Source organism: Myxocyprinus asiaticus, chromosome 11, assembly GCF_019703515.2.
Source record: "Myxocyprinus asiaticus isolate MX2 ecotype Aquarium Trade chromosome 11, UBuf_Myxa_2, whole genome shotgun sequence".
Taxonomy (NCBI): domain Eukaryota; kingdom Metazoa; phylum Chordata; class Actinopteri; order Cypriniformes; family Catostomidae; genus Myxocyprinus; species Myxocyprinus asiaticus.
This window is the reverse complement of record NC_059354.1, coordinates 19,587,488-19,605,302: the sequence shown is the minus strand read 5'-3', so window position 1 is coordinate 19,605,302 and position 17,815 is coordinate 19,587,488. Positions and strand designations below refer to the sequence as shown.

Below are 17,815 nucleotides of genomic sequence, written 5' to 3'. Positions count from 1 at the left end.
AAGCATAAGAGTAAGTCCACCTCTGAATGGCTCAAAAGAAGCTAAATTAAAGTTTTGAAGTGGCCTAGTCAAAGTCCTGACTTGAACGCGATTGAGATGCTGTGGCAGGACCTTAAACGGGCAGTTCATGCTCAAAAGCCCTCAAATGTGGCTGAACTAAAGCAGTTCTGCAAAGAAGAGTGGGCCAAAATTCCACCACAGCGTTGTGAAAGACTGATCTCCAATTAGCGGAAGCGTTTGGTTGCAGTTGTTGCTGTTTAATTTTAAGGGGGCAGTTAGTTTTTCGCAGGGGTGATGTAGGTGTTGGATAACTTTTTTTGCTTCAATAATAATAATAATAATAATAATAATAATAATAATAATTATTATTATTATTATTATATATATATATATATATATATATATATATATATATATATATATATATATATATACTCTACCGGTCAAAAGTTTTGAAACACTTACTCATTCTTTTATTATAATTTATTTTTCACTTTTAGATAGTAAAGTCATCAAAACTATGGAATAACATAAATGGAACTATGGGAATTATGTTGTGACTAAACAAAATCCGAAATAAATCAAAACTGTGTTATATTTTAGCATCTAGAATTTGCAGACATGTACTCTTGACATTTTCTCAACCAACTTCTTGAGGTATCACCCTGGGATGCTTTTTAAACAGTATTGAAGGAGTTTCCACCTATGATGGGCATTTATTGGCTGTTTTTCTTTATTATTTGGTCCAAGTCGTCAATTTCAAAAATGTTTTTTTTTTTTTTTTATTATTACATTTTTGTTTTATAATGAAATAAATTATTACGGTGGCACAATTATATTTTTGTCTGCAAAACTAATTTCAAACATTAAAGCATACGCCTTCAGATCAAAAGATTTTTAAGATCATGAGAAACATTTCAGTCAACTGTTTCAAAACTTTTGACCGGTAGTGTGTGTATATATATATATATATGAAAAATGTATTTTGTGTTTACTCAGGTTGCCTTTGTTTTATGTTATATTTCGTTTGAAGATCTAAAACAATTTAGTATGAAAAATACACAAACATAGAAGAAATCAGTAATAAAATAAAATCCTTTTTTACAGCACTGTTTCCGTCCGCTCCCATAACCTTATATATATATATATATATATATATATATATATATATATATCTTTCTCTCTCTCTCTCTTTCTTCTTTCTTCTTTCTCTTTCTGTCTGTAGTTGACCTACCTGCCCCAGCCTTGGGGGAACTGCCGCTCCACCAGTGAGCAGATGATCCCGGGTTACGATACCTACAGCATCAGCGCATGCCAGCTGCATTGTGAGACTCTTGAGGTGCTGCGTGAGTGCAAATGCAGGATGGTGCACATGCCGGGTAACACTACACCACCACATAATTTTTCTACTCAGCCTAATCAGCATGCTAAAGTATTTAGCTAATTGCTAAAATACTAAATAAATAAACTCTTCTTATCTAATTTGCTTCAGGCAGTGGAGCTGAAAGCTTAATGCTAGAATCTAAATTAACTCACCATCTTGTCACACAATATGAGGAGCTCTGTTAGCTCATTCAGTGATTGGAGGGAAAATTAAGATAATCACAATCTTACAGACCTCCCTCGAGGAAAGATATGATGTAGCCAGCCCGGCTAATTTTTTACGTTCCACATGAGCTGGCTCACAAACCACAAAAACCAAATATGAGTACTTATTTTCTCTTTTGAAACCCCCTCTGAGAAAACCCACAATTTATGGACTAAGGGGCATTCTTTGTCCCCAGAAACCTCTTTTCTAATTAACTCCTCCACACCTGACTTGCTATCAGTGTGGCTTTTTAGGGAGCGTTTGACTGGTGGTGGCTGGGCCCTAATGGAGGCTCTGCTCCTCTGCCTTTCGACTTTAATGCTTCCAAATCAATCTCCTATAATGCAAATTGAAAAGAGGAAATGTTCCAAAAGCATTACCTCAAAGGCCATTTTCTCTTACAGTAGGTGCCATACATATTTCTCCAGATTGGTTGCTGTGTTGATGGATTTGGGTGGTGAGCTGGACCTCCTGTGGCATTGTGTGTCAATGGGGTTTGCTTTTTAAAGACTTTATAAATGTGCCTTTGGGGAGGGTCTGGATCTGCCCATTTTGGCTGCAATTAGGCCTAGACAGATGGTTATGATGGAGGTATGGGCAAACGGAATCTCCATCTCCCACAGTCACATGCTGCCCTCCATCATTTTAGGATGGATAACAAAGCGGAGCTGCGATTTCAATGCGCTGCCTCTTTCTTGGCCTCTCATGCTTTTTCTTCCCTGGCTGGCAGTTAAATAACAGCAATCATTTTGCTTTTGATTGATCAGAGTTATTATGTGTTTTTTTCTCTCTCAGGAGATGCCGATATCTGTACTCCCAGCAAAATCAAATGTGTGGACAAAGCACTTGGTAAGCAAGCATTTTTCATTTTTGCAAACCCCCTGGAGTGTAATGTCTCTGGAGTTAGTGGCTACAAATAATTAAATGCCACATAAACAAACATTTGCATGGTGTGGTGTGTGGGTTAGCTGGGGTAGGGGACTCAGGATTACTCTGGTGATTATTTGTGTTTCATGAGAGCTGTAGACTCAGTCCATGAATGAGAAAGAAGTTTGTGCCCTGTTCTCTCACAGCACTCTACATCCTTTACAAAGGATCATAAACTGGAGAGATCCCTGCAGCGCTTTAGCCTCTGATATCCTCAGGGCGTTATCGTTCACTGAAGGCGTCTCGTTCCATTGATTTTATTATGCTCATAAATGGAGCGGCTCATGAAAAGTTGATGATTAGAGATGTATCGGTACAATTATTATGGTCCTTATCTAATAAGCCAGAAATTTAATTATCTCCCCAGTCAAAAGGAATCCTGACCCCATTTAATGGGTAGCTGAGCTAAATCCAGATATACAGTATCTTAGAAGAATGGACTACTTACATTCAGTGTATTGAGCTATTCAGATATTCAGACTAAATTCTCTACTTTCGATAGTTAATTTAATAGCAATTTATGTCTTTATTTGCATTGTATGGTGGATGGTTTATCTTTTCTCACCTAAATCAAGGACACATATGGAAATACGGAAATGCATATGGAAATAAACAAAACACGCAGAATAACATGGTTTATTTAACAAATCTACATATACAGGTGCATCTCAATAAATTAGAATGTCGTGGAAAAGTTCATTTATTTCAGTAATTCAACTCAAATTGTGAAACTCGTGTATTAAATAAATTCAATGCACGCAGACTGAAGTAGTTTAAGTCTTTGGTTCTGTTAATTGTGATGATTTTGGCTCACATTTAACAAAAACCCACCAATTCACTATCTCAAAAAATTAGAATACATCATAAGACCAATAAAAAAAACATTTTTAGTGAATTGTTGGCCTTCTGGAAAGTATGTTTATTTACTGTATATGTACTCAATACTTGGTAGGGGCTCCTTTTGCTTTAATTACTGCCTCAATTCGGCGTGGCATGGAGGTGATCAGTTTGTGGCACTGCTGAGGTGGTATGGAAGCCCAGGTTTCTTTGACAGTGGCCTTCAGCTCATCTGCATTTTTTGGTCTCTTGTTTCTCATTTTCCTCTTGACAATACCCCATAGATTCTCTATGGGGTTCAGGTCTGGTGAGTTTGCTGGCCAGTCAAGCACACAAACACCATGGTCATTTAACCAACTTTTGGTGCTTTTGGCAGTGTGGGCAGGTGCCAAATCCTGCTGGAAAATGAAATCAGCATCTTTAAAAAGCTGGTCAACAGAAGGAAGCATGAAGTGCTCCAAAATTTCTTGGTAAATGGGTGCAGTGACTTTGGTTTTCAAAAAACACAATGGACCAATACCAGCAGATGACATTGCACCCCAAATCATCACAGACTGTGGAAACTTAACACTGGACTTCAAGCAACTTGGGCTATGAGCTTCTCCACCCTTCCTCCACACTCTAGGACCTTGGTTTCCAAATGAAATACAAAACTTGCTCTCATCTGAAAAGAGGACTTTGGACCACTGGGCAACAGTCCAGTTCTTCTTCTCCTTAGCCCAGGTAAGACGCCTCTGACGTTGTCTGTGGTTCAGGAGTGGCATAACAAGAGGAATACGACAAATGTAGCCAAATTCCTTGACACGTCTGTGTGTGGTGGCTCTTGATGCCTTGACCCCAGCCTCAGTCCATTCCTTGTGAAGTTCACCCAAATTCTTGAATCGATTTTGCTTGACAATCCTCATAAGGCTGCAGTTCTCTTGGTTGGTTGTGCATCTTTTTCTTCCACACTTTTTCCTTCCACTCAACTTTCTGTTAACATGCTTGGATACAGCACTCTGTGAACAGCCAGCTTCTTTGGCAATGAATGTTTGTGGCTTACCCTCCTTGTGAAGGGTGTCAATGATTGTCTTCTGGACAACTGTCAGATCAGCAGTCTTCCCCATGATTGTGTAGCCTAGTGAACCAAACTGAGAGACCATTTTGAAGGCTCAGGAAACCTTTGCAGGTGTTTTGAGCTGATTAGCTGATTGGCATGTCACCATATTCTAATTTGTTGAGATAGTGAATTGGTGGGTTTTTGTTAAATGTGAGCCAAAATCATCACAATTAAAAGAACCAAAGACTTAAACTACTTCAGTCTGTGTGCATTGAATTTATTTAATACATGAGTTTCACAATTTGAGTTGAATTACTGAAATAAATGAACTTTTCCACGACATTCTAATTTATCGAGATGCACCTGTAACTATGTTAAACATATAGAAGTGTGGTGGCATGTTTACATTTTTTATTTATTTTTTTTCTAAAAGGAGAGAATTTCAGGTAAATGTTTGAAGCATCCTGTGTATCCAAATTCATAAGCATGATAATTACTCTCAGAAAAGCTGTGTGGGGGGACTGGTTTACGAGGACTTTTTTTTAGGTTACAAACTGGTAAATACAAGGGTATTATGCTATAAATGTGGTTTATGAGGACATTTCTAGTGTCCCCATAATTTAAATCACTTAAAAAACATACTAAATGATGTTTTATTGAAAATGTAAAAATGCAGAAAGTTTTTTGTGAGGGTCAGGTTAAGGGGTAGGGTTAGGGTTAGGGGATAGAATCTATAGTTTGTACAGTATAAAAACATTATGTCTATAAGAGAGTCCTCATAATGATAGCTGCACCAACATATGTGTGTGTGGCGGGCACGCTCTCTCTTCTGGATGCCCTTTAGAAACCAAATTAAATCTGAACAACATGCTGAGTGTGTTTTTAAGCATCTTATGAATGATCATTTAGCAGTTGGTGTTAACTCCACATTACTTTGATGAATGAAGAATGGGTGTGCAGGAGTGGGCAAGAGCACCTGCACTCACTCACACACACACACACACACACACACACTCATGTAACCCATTCGCATACAGCTTCTTCTGGCTCTACTGCCCTGAAGTAACATTCTGTGTCCTGATCTCTGTGTATTTTAGCATTGTTACAGAAAAGTTCCGGTGACTCATGCTTCTGTGAAACACCCTGCAACCTGACACGTTATGGTAAAGAGCTTTCCATGGTAAAAATCCCCAGCAAAGGCTCTGCTCGCTACCTATCAAGAAAATACGACAAGTCAGAAGAGTACATAAGGTGTGCCAGCCTTTCCACCTTCATTAAAATTATATATCGATCATACAGATTTATGATATCCACACAAATAGTTTAATATGAAGATTTTTCTGCTTTATAATGTTTTCTCCTTTTATTTAAGAGACAACTTCCTGGTATTGGACGTATTCTTTGAAGCTCTAAATTATGAAACAATAGTACAGAAAAAAGCATATGACGTTGCAGGATTGTTAGGTGGGTCTCATATGCCTCAGTTTACCAAAACATTTTACAAACCTTGTTTCTTATAGTAATTGCAAGTTTCAATCCACTTGAACTGGAACAGCATTTCTGGGCTTAAAAGTGCTCTCAGTAATTTTTTGTTTATGTTATGCTGGCTGACATGGCAGTTGTCTTGTACTTATTCTGACACCTATTGGTGTTGAGTTAGTCATGAATAATTTATTCCATGAGCGAAGTGTACAATAATATGGGGTTACTGAGATAAATAATTCATAGTTTTCGGCAGATCATGTGATCTCAACATGGTGGCCCCCATGAGGGCGAACTGGTCCATGTAAAATATTACAGCTTTTATTAGGCTACTGATAAGATTGGAGTCTTCATATCATGTGAATGCACATGATTTTAAACAAAATCAATTATATATATATATATATATATATATATATATATATATATATATATATATATATTCCGTAGAGGTAAAACTTTTTTTTATAAATACTGAGTTATAATACTGAGCACACCTTTAAAAAATGATTTGCGGCACAATCTGAATTCTAGAGATCTATGTTGTTATCATCTGCCTTTTTTTTTTTTTTTTTTTTTTTTTGCTTTCAGGGGACATTGGTGGGCAGATGGGTCTTTTCATAGGGGCCAGTGTTCTTACCATCTTGGAGATTCTGGACTATGTATATGAGGTAACTGTGTTTTGTTATGGCCCTCTGTGTCTATTCTGCCTCCATTCATTTTTAACCAAAAGCTGTGCTCTTGCAGATAAACCTGCAGTGTTTTTCATCTCTCTCTCTCTACATTCTAAAGAGTGTTTCTGGACCCATAAGAGCAGATAAGACGAGACCTCTGAGCTCAGTAGCAGAATAGCTGATGTTGCAAAACTCTGTTTATACCCCTAAGCTGGGTGTACACGGTGCGAGTTCTGACACTCAGGAGGTCGTGGGCCCCTGAACACGTTACGAGTCAGTTTATCTGATAATCGAACAGATGCAGTGGTACATTAAATGACTTTACAACCTGGCGAATTCCGAAGCAATCGCACACATTTTTGTGCTATTTATCATAAGGCATAAAGCTAGAGGAGGATATTGCTTTCGTTTGTTGTAGCTTACGATTTAGAAATAAAAAAGACTGGCATGCCCAGTGGCTGCACTAGTTGAAAACTCATCTGCTGATTTAAAAAAAAAATAAAAGTAATATATATATATGGATAATTATTACAAATGCTGTCCAACATTTGACAGATTCAGATTTCTAAGGGAGGCTGTGTGATTTAATGACTGCATACATCAGTCATAATGACAGTGTGTTGCTGCCAGTACTGCGTGATAATAAAGCGCACAAAATAAACGAGATTAAAAAAGAAAGTGCGCAAAATTCACGCACCGTTTCTGATGGTTATACTTGGATTTAATCTAAGCACAAACATGATGTTTAGTGCAGAATTCTGAGTAATTTTAGTGGAGTAGGCTACCTGTATTATTCATCTTTAGATATAGGCTACGTCCTTCTCATCTGTGTCACACTGTCACTGCTTGCATGTTGATAGCAGACATATTGAAGAAGTCTTGTCCATGTAAATACACTTTAAAGTCACACGTAGCAAAGTTTAAAAATCTTGTTTTAGCGCTACGGTGTAACGTGTGCTGGCACTGGCAAAGACGAAGACGTGAAGATGAAGAACCCAAGTGCAGTTTATTTACAAAAGTGAATGCCCTAACTACACAAGTGAACTAAACATAAACGTGGCCTGACATAAACGTGGCCTGACATAAACGTCTACACTCACATTCACTACTTAACCACTAGACAATGCAAACATGAGGGCTTAAATACAAGACATGGGAGAACATAAACAAATGAACAAACAGAACTCATAACAAGCTAATTAAACAATAAACCAATGAAAACATGACACATGAGCATGGAGGGAAAACAGAAATCACATGACAAGGGAAACAGGAACTAAACATTTCAAAATAAAAGACATGAATCAACAAAATACACATGACATACGGTTGATTGACAGGTAGAACTTTCAACCTAGAAGTCCTTGGTTTCTCGCTCTTGGGGAGTTAAAAAATATCTCTCACATATCCACTATTGTGTACAATTATAACAGATGCTATACCCCCCTAAATGTCACTGTAGAACTGAAACGAATGCAAGTATGATGAATAAAAATAGACCATGATGGAAATTTTACAACTTTTTCCATCAGAGTGAAGATTGTTTTCTAGCACAACCCATATGGCAAATGATTTGTTTGAAGAGCAGAGAACAGCATGGCATTTCTGTAGAATCCTCCCCAGTGATGTGGTCATGAATAATATGGGAAAAACAAAATTTTAACACAACCATTTTCTCCAAATTTCTAAAAGCTTCATGAACACTCAGTTTTCATTGATCGTGTGAGTTGTAACACCTTCTACTATTCTACTATTGGTCAACTTTAGGTAGGTCGCCAAATCAGACCATTCAACAGCACACACCTCACGAATTCAAGCTGACAGCGGCCACATTTTTTAGACAGTTTTAAAAACTATTGGGAGGTCATGAGCTGCTCGTAAGCCGCTTGGCTCCACTCGTAATTCCTCTCACTCGATGCGAGCCACAACCACACAAGCACCAACAATTTCCACTTGATCTCTCCTGACTGGAAAAAAAATCGGTCAGGATCTCGCACGACAGTCGAAAATCGCACCATGTACACCCACCTTTAATTGTCCACCTTTTCTTCTGCCCTCTTCACCCACATTCTCACTCGCTTTCTTAGGTGATCAAACACAGGCTGGAGCGCTTTTTCAGGCCACAAAGAGAAGACAAGAAGCAAACCCAACAGCAGCAACAAGCCAGCACAGTCGCCACAGTAAACCTTGAGGAAATGAAAGCTAAAGTGAGTAGGGATGGGTGGATTGATACTACAAATATCAGTACATTACACAACGCTTAATTTGTAAATTATAAGAGCCCCGATAAAGGACTGGTGATGATCCGGCAGCATATGTGATAAAATGTAACATTGTAGATTATAAATATGAACAAAACAATGACATCCCTGCTTTTGTTTTACTGTTGCAATTTATTGATTGATTCTTACAGATTACAAATTCTATTACACTATAATTTAATACTGTTTTCTGCCCAACATATTCACAGGTCACAGTATACATTTCATTCAAAAGTATATGAGGTAGGGTATCCACTAAAATAGGTGCCAAATCCAATTCCGAAAGTGCCAGATCCACATCCGACTTGTTCTGGCACAAATTAATGTGCTATCAGAATTATCCTACTTCCCACTTCTGAAGTGGTAATTATGATTATGTCGCATTCAAGTGCTTTGTTGTCAGAAAGAACAGGAAACATGGACGACGCCAGGTTCATTCATATATATTTTTTGAGGAACTTTTTTGACAGCATAATACATTACTCAGTTAGCCTGCTGATGATAATGGAATTTTGGTCAAATACAAGCTATTTTCATGATGTAAAAGTGTACAAAATGCATCAAATGTTTGCTGATATACATAAGTTAATATGACCGAAACTGCAAGCATTAACAATTAGCTGTATTTAGAAAAATTAATAAAACCTGTCATTCACTACAGAGACCGTAGTCTCCTCCACCATGTTGAAAGTTTAGGACTCCTCCCATCTGGGAAACTTGGGTGTCAAAATTATATCCGACTTTCCCAGTCATAATTACGACTTGAGGGGTTGTTCAAGTGCAACTTTCGAGTGGGAAACTCATTTTTACAATAATTCCGATAGCACGTGAAGGCAGCATAAGCCCTGACTTTCCAAAATGATGTTTTGAAATGAGTGATCTGCCCATAAAAAAAGAACAATCCTAAGTGGGGGTTTTTCATACAAATTATTTTATTGTTTATTTAGCATGAAATGAATGCATATAATAGCCTCAAAACTGTAATAAATAAATAAATAAAATATTACGTTTGTTAGCAAAAAGTTTTGTCGGATAGGAGCTATGTATCCTTCCACTAATCTGAACTCGAGCAGAAATGCTGAAAGATGCACACAGCGCTCATTTATTGAATTTATTCAAATAGAGAGCAGACAGAGTAATGACAGTGAAACCTGGAGTTGTTTCCCTCCACTAAATCTCAATCAATATATTTTTGGGGTGTTTAATATTATTTTAAACAAAAAATTAAAAAGACAGTTTGCAGGAATTTGCAGTTTAGGCCTATATATATGTTAAAGGTGCACTAAGTAAGTTTTTGCAAATTAAAAAAGTTTTACACATAAACAAATTATTATTTTTATTTTTTTAGAAATACATTGAAAATGATGTACACTCACATTAGATGAAGACTCCGGTCAGATCAGTAACCAAATAAAAGCTGTTTAATTTTACATGGAGCGGGTCACCCCCTCATGGGCGCTGCCATGTTGACAGTACATGAAAACCTGTGTCATGCAATTTGTGTCACAGCATGCGCAAGCACAGTGGTTTTCAGTCAGGGCAGAGAGCTTGTGAGCTGCGGCTACACAGTCACAGTCAAGTGCGCAACAACATTTGAAAATTTGTTTGGATTTGATGCAAGAATGTCCATTATAGGGATGTGTGTATTATGAGATGGATAAAAACATAGACTAAAAGTAACAAAACAGAAGATAAACAAACATCTTCGGTTTGCAGCACTTAGTAAACAAACTTCCAGTATCCAGGACGATGGGTGTCAGTGTAGAGAGGCCAAAATCACAAATACTGCTGAGAATAATCGAACGAGTAAGTGCACCTTCAGTACTGGCTTTGTAAAGTTAAATGTTTAAAATTAGCCATTTTACCTTCAGAAATTACAAAAAAATTCAATTTATTAGCGTATGGTTATTGGAATTTAAATATCAGCAATATTGGCATTCATAGTACTTGGTATTGGATCGGAAAGAAAATAAGCAATAACACCCATCCTCAATGGTGAGAAACACGCTAATCTCTGAAGTGCTAGCGGCTAGCCTATAACAGTGTTAGGATGCAGCACAGATCAACTCTATGAATAGGAACAAAGCCCAGTGGGAAATAAGATATCTGCTGCAGGATATTGAGCCATCATCTGGATGCCAGGATGTCTGTCAAATCAAATCTTCTTCCCTAAAACTGATTGACTGATAAAAAACTGATAAAACACAGATGTTGTTAGTGTTGTATATTCATGAGAAATGGAGTATCCTCCTAAATTGTCTATCTTATTTGAATTAGCATATGACCAATATGTCCTGAATCAAGATTATTCAATCATTATTAAAAAAAAAGTTAGTTTCAGCACTTAAGTATGAACTATGCAGAAGCTGTTGTAAAATAGCACATTTGTGACTGAACATCAATTGAAACATGAATGTGTCAATTATAAACAACCTTTGAAGTACACTGGAACAAACTTTCTTAAACAAGATAAATGTACTTTACAAGCAAAATGGCATTAGATATTTTGTCTTGTTTTCAGAAAAACCTAACTACAGTACATTTAGTGATGTTTATGCTTAAAACAAGAAAACCCGATTTGCCAATGGGGTAAGAAAAATAAACTTATTTCAAAAGCAAAACAAGTTTATTTTTCTTACCCCATTGGTAGTTATTTCTTGTTTTAAGCATAAAATGTACAACATTTTGTCAGATTTATCTGAAAACGACAACATTTCTTATGCCATTTTGCTTGTCAAGTAAATGTATCTTGTTTTAAGAATATTTAGATATCTAAATAAAAACAAGACAAAAAGTACTAATTAAGGATTTTGTTTTTCCTTGTGTGTGTGTGTGTGTGTGTGTGTAGGTGCTGTAAGCATTTTTTAACACATATACCATACATAAAATGTCCTACTACCTGACAGATATCACTGAACTAAAAAATATTTTTTTTAAAATAAAATAAAATCTTTGTCATGTCCGCCTGTCATTTTTATTATGATTATTATAAATTAATTCAAACATTGGTGTTTTTAATCATATTGTTGTTCCAACTTTTTTTATGGAAGGAATGAGCAACTTAAGGCTGTGCGTTACAGGGATTTTATGTTTATGGGGTGGTTTAACTCAGGTAAACTGTGGTAGAATCATTGTAACACATGGCCTCAAGTGATTTTTGCCTTATCATAATTTAACACTGTAAGTCACATTAAATCACAGTGTAACAATACGTTTTTTTGCAAGTTGTTTTATTCACAATGGAATCATGTGCAAGATGTGAGAGTTAAAGAATCCTAAAAATAATAAGCTGTCTGACATTCTTTGTTCCTGTCAGGACTCTGGTGAGATAAGTCAGAGCCACTCCGAGGGAGCTTACGCTAACACCATCCTCCCAAATCACCACCACCACCACCGTACTCACCATCGAGTGTTTGAAGACTTTGCCTGCTAGGAAACTGCCTGGCAGTTCTAGTGCTGTTGACAACTACCGAAAGAGTTCTCTCTGTGCTGAGTTTGGGCTCAATGATAGACCCTCAGATCTCAGTGCTAATCTCTCTTGATGTCACCAGTTAAAGCTACAGCCAAAGTCGAACTCTAAACCCTTGCTTCTGACTGAAACGCAGGCACAGATCGGACACCACATTGTGTGGTCCAGCAAGAGATGCTCCGACTTCCCTTTTTTTCCCCCATTCCTCTCACTGGAAGCAACATCTCTGGCAACTCTACAGTTTCTACACTGAATACTTTGGTTCTGGACCTCTATAATACCCAGGCATATACTGCATGACATCTAGATCCACTTAATCCTCCAGATTCTGTTTGAAGCATTACATGCATTCATTTATATTTTATCAGCTGTTAGAGATTTATTCAGTGAGTTCTCATCTTGTGAAATAATATAATTCAGATTAATCTACAAATGTAAATTATGTATTTGAATCATGGCTATCAACCCTTAGAATCCAGAGAGTAAGATAAATATCTTTCTCTTTCCTCTGGAAAATTCTTTAAATTAAATCATGGGAAAGGTGTAGAATAGTTTGTGTTTCAGAAAAGTAATATGTATCCACCTCTACTGGATATATCAGGTAAATGTTTATTTATCTAAAATGGTTTATGGTTAATTTAACTTAAAGTATAAAGAATAGTCCACTAATTTCGTAATGTTATTTATAGAGATGTAACGTGTGAGTGGTAATGGGTGTCATTAACATAATCATCTTGTGAGGTAACTTCCCATTTGAGAACAAAATTATGTGTACAGTAAGCCCACAGAGCCTAGAAGATGACATTGTGGTAACCATATGGAAATGGTTTGTTTCAACCATCTATCAGTTGATGGATTCACTTTTCCAGACCTTCCCAAGTGTTTAATAAAACTGACCTTATGTTCCTAGTTTCACTTTTGAACCAGAGTTCAACGGCCCCACAGAGAATGATAAACTGTGTTTGCTCAGCACACTTGCAAACTATGAATAATCTGATATTCTACAGATTATGTCTAGAAATGTAAAAGTTGCTTGATGAGTTTTACTAAGGGTTATTCGCTGTGGAATATCTAGCTGTGTTTATTTGACCTAAAAAAAAATGGAAACCAATAAAAAACAAAAACAAAAATAACAAAAAAAAAAAACATTTTCAGAGTGTGAAATTAAAGTAATAGTTAATTCAGAAATTAAAATGCTGTCATAATTTACTCATGTTGTTCCAAACCAATATAACTTTCTTTCTTAAGCAGAACATAAAAGGAAAACATTTAATGAATATACTGGTCTGTTTTCTTAATACAATGATTAAGGCTTAAAAAGGCACCCAAAATTATCATAACTGAGGTCCATGCAGCATATTGCAAGTCTTCTAAATGCATATGAGAAAAAACTTGAAATGGAAGTCACTTTTCAGTGAAAATCTTCATGTCCGTTTTTAGCCTTAAAAACAAAGTATTCTCCAATAGAGCTCATGAAAGTGCAATGGAGGTCAAGAATTTTACAGAAAAATCAAGACTTTGAATATGATGCACAGCTACAGTACATTGGTACTTTTGGGTCTTTTTTTAAGCTTTAATGTGAGTCTTTATGAACTGTGAAAGACAGGTCAGAATATTTAATAAAATGACCCTTTTATGTTTCCCATTATTAAGAAAGTTATTTGGGTTTGTAACGGCATGAGGTTGAGTAAATTATGACTGAATTTTCAATTTGGGGTGAATTATTCCTTTAAGCAAGCATTGATATAATTCAAAGACAACTTTTTCCATTTTATCTATTTTTAGCTTTTTCTTTCCCATTTTATCATTTGAAGTTCCAAATATGGCTAATATTATAGTGTCAACTGTGTAGCACTAGCACTAATTAATTTCTTTGGATCTTTGGCAGTGCGTTACTTTATAAGACAGCCACTTGAAGTGCAGTTCTGGTGATAATTTATTTGTCTGATTAATGTCTGGTTATTAGGTTATAATTTAACCATTCATTATTATGATTTAAGGTTTCATGATATAAACTTGTCCTATTAAATTGAACAGAAATCAGTAATCAGTTTAGCTAAAAGTTCTTTATCATTTTCTCCTGCACATTTACTTAACTATTTAACCTTGTTCAGTTCAATATTTAGATTTCACTTGGGAAATGGGGCACAACAAAATTCTCTTATAAGCTTAAGTGGCACACAGAGCTGTGTATCCACTGTAGATTAGATGCTGTATTGGGTATATCCCATAAACAAGAAAGATTTTGCAGATTGATTTTCACAGTTTTTGTTTAATAGTCCGGAACATTCTTCTGAATGTATCTCATTTTAAGATATCATGTTGAAAACATGCAGTGCATAGTCCATTAATATAAAAGTAATCATCGCTAAGGTGGGCTTTTAATATTCATAAAACTGTATCACAGTGACATTTTTAAAGGTTTCCAGTCAGAGTCTTGATGGCTCCCTGAGCTGGTTATGCATAATAATGCAGTTTACTCTCATAAATAACTTTGCTCTCAGCAGTGAAAGCCTAAGACCTGACATACCAGTGCATGTCCAAGAATTGCACTGGAACAAATCACTCAGATTTGATTTGGCATTATCTGTGAACCTCATGCTTTTGTTCAGCTGCATATTTCTGCATTTGGGTCTATCTTACAAGTGCAGAAGGGATTTCATCAATTGCTCAAATGCAATTGCATCTGCAGAACTCACAGGTCCTATCTTTCATTTTCCTTGATATTACTGTGAAAACAGTGTTTTCAATAGAGCAATTGACAGGGATTTTCTGTGATTCAGTGGGCAGATCTGCATTTAAAGGAGTATGGAGATACTTGTCTTGAAATTTGCACTACTTGACCAAATCAGAATGTACTATTTAAGGTTTTTCTCTAATTTTCATTCCCTGTGCAGTTTCAATTAATATGCATTCATCTTCTGATATTATTTCGTCTACATACTGGACTGATTGGAGCAATGTTCAGCTCTGTGTGTGTGTGCGCGCGCGCGCATGTGTGTTTAAATGGGGTTATGCTGCTTTAACTTTGATATGCTGCTCTTTTCCACCCGCGTTTAGCTGCCGGACCACCATTTAGCTCCGTGAGGGGGCCATAAAATGAGGCACTGAAGCAGCATATAGCGCAGACTGCTGAGATTTCCACACGATTAAAGGCATCAAGACTAATCAGGCTAATTACCCATTATGCTCCAGAACCTAATGGACTGTACACCAGACCACAGAGAACACATAATACAGTTTGTACAAAGGTCTGCTGTTATGACCGTGGTTTCTGTTAGAACACATTTTATAAATGTAATGGTACATACTACAGTCCAGTAATAAAATCTTGATATATGAATTGCTTTGTTTTTGCTCACTTCAGCAATGAGATAAGCACTTTCACACCTTGTGCTTTTTAAAGGGTTAATTCACCCAAAAATGAAAATTCTCATCATTTACTCACCCGCATGCCATCCCAGATGTGTATGACTTTTTTCATCTGGTGAACACAAACAAAGACTTTTAGAAGAATTTCTTAGTTCTGTAGGTCCATACAATATAAGTGAATGGGTGCCAACATTTTGAAGCTCAAAAATCCATATAAGGGCAACATAAAGACGACTCTGGTCTTTAAATCCATATCTTCTGAAGCGATGTGATAGGTGTGGGTGATAATATTTAAGTCTTTTTTTACTATAAATTCTCCTCCCTGCTCACTGAATCTCCACTTCAGTTTCACTTTCCCATTCTTCTTCTTCTGTTTTTGGTGATTCACATTCTTTGTGCATATCACCCCTGGGCAGGGAGGAGAATTTGTGATAAAAAATGACTTGAATGATCTGTTTCTCACCCACACCTACCATATCACTTCTGAAGATAAGGATTTAACCACTAGAGTCATATGGATTACTTTTGAACTCCCTTTATGTGGAATTTGGAGCTTCACATTTTTGGCACCCATTCACTTGCCTTGTGAGGACCTACAGAGCTGAAATATTATTTAAGAAATCTTAATTTGTGTTCTGCAGGGATGCCAGGAGGGTAAGTCATGAGAGAGTTTTCATTTTTGGGTGAACTATACCTTTAACATCCTTTGATTGTTTTGAAGACATCTTAGAGAAATGTTCCGGGTTCATTACAAGTTAAGCTCTATTGACAGCATCCGTGGTATGCGGTCGATTACCACAGGAAATATCATGGACACATCTCTCTGTGACATAACAAGACAATCATTATATGTGTTAACATGAGACTGAAATATCTAACCATTTCCATGCAAAGTTATATTCAATCTTTCAGCTCTTGTCATGTCCATGTAAAGCCAGTAAACCCTGTAACTTTCACATAATACAAAGATACTATAGCTTAACTCAAATAACACATTTATGGAACAATTCATATAATTGCTTTAACAAAAAAAAAATAAAGTGGACATTTCTGTTTTTAAACTGCCCTCAAAGGCCTTGACTAAGGCAAAATATTTAAACCAAAAAGATACTGCATCATTTAAAATTGTTTGACATTACATAACTGCTTGAATATCTCCATGATGGTGGACGTGTTTTATCATATTTGGTGGTCATAAATTTGAGTAGATTAAATAGATTCTCCAAAATTAAAAAGTTTTGCCTTTTAGAAGTAAAAAATACATTAAATGTCCAAAATATAGCACTTTTAAATGAGCATACAGTATCCCGGAATTAGGTTGCACTTGCTAAATGTTAAACCCTGTTGGGTGGAGTAACAGAATATAAAGTAATGTTAGTAGGCCTAAATGAGAGCTGTATCCTGCTCTGCACCAGCAATTAGAGATAGAATGTTTTCTTTTCCTGTAAGGCGTAAAATCTTGTTACTGCAGCTGAAGTTTTAGTTATACTTTGTTTTTAACTACTTTGTTTTGGTCTAATTGTTGTTGTTTTTGTTTTTTCAATTTGCTAATTGAAAAAAAAAAGTAATAGTATGATGTAAATTATGTTATCGGAGCTGTTTAGGAGAAAACTGAGTGATCTTCCAGGAAATGTCCAGATGGAGCAAAATTCCAACAAATTAAAATGAGTGCCATATAATTAGATACTGCTGACTTCAGCTGCCTGGTACTTATATGGGTTCACTGTGTACTCAGAGGCAGCATGTGTGGTTAAGGGCTCTAAAAGAGAGGGCATAAAAATAGAGATGAACAAACAGCAAGCTGAATTAATGAAACGCCTCAAAATTTACAGCTTCTCATTAAGCTTGAGGTTTAATCTGGACCTTACTGGATTTTGATTTGTTACCTTTGATTCATGCTGCAGTAATGATCAGAACCAAATATATGCAATTATTGGTCTCATCGATTGCTTTAGTAAGACAGTATCTGCCCTGAAATTAAATATCAATACAAAAGCAACATGGGTAGTTGACATGAAATAATTCTGGGAAGTTGACATGTCCTGTGGTGTGACATGCTATACTGCATATAAAACTATTTTAAACAACTTTTTGCTATTTTTATTATTATTTCTTTTTTTAATTAAGAGACTGCATGGGATATTTGTCCCCCTGCAGGATAAATGA

General features: G+C 36.3%; 2 protein-coding genes across 2 annotated transcripts in view; one reads left to right on the top strand and one right to left on the bottom strand.

Annotated features, from left to right (window-relative positions):
* asic4a (acid-sensing (proton-gated) ion channel family member 4a) overlaps positions 1 to 13,144 on the top strand; it is a 205,485-nt gene extending 192,341 nt beyond the window's left edge. Inside the window, exons 4-10 of the mRNA XM_051710027.1 lie at positions 1,226 to 1,379; positions 2,384 to 2,437; positions 5,489 to 5,642; positions 5,764 to 5,855; positions 6,465 to 6,544; positions 8,635 to 8,754; positions 12,125 to 13,144. Coding sequence (XP_051565987.1) covers positions 1,226 to 1,379; positions 2,384 to 2,437; positions 5,489 to 5,642; positions 5,764 to 5,855; positions 6,465 to 6,544; positions 8,635 to 8,754; positions 12,125 to 12,241 — 771 coding nt within the window. The 3' untranslated portion in view covers positions 12,242 to 13,144. The remainder of the gene's footprint in view (positions 1 to 1,225; positions 1,380 to 2,383; positions 2,438 to 5,488; positions 5,643 to 5,763; positions 5,856 to 6,464; positions 6,545 to 8,634; positions 8,755 to 12,124) is intronic.
* fev (FEV transcription factor, ETS family member) overlaps positions 1 to 17,815 on the bottom strand; it is a 312,131-nt gene that overhangs the window by 41,420 nt on the left and 252,896 nt on the right. The gene's annotated exons all lie outside the window — the stretch shown is intronic.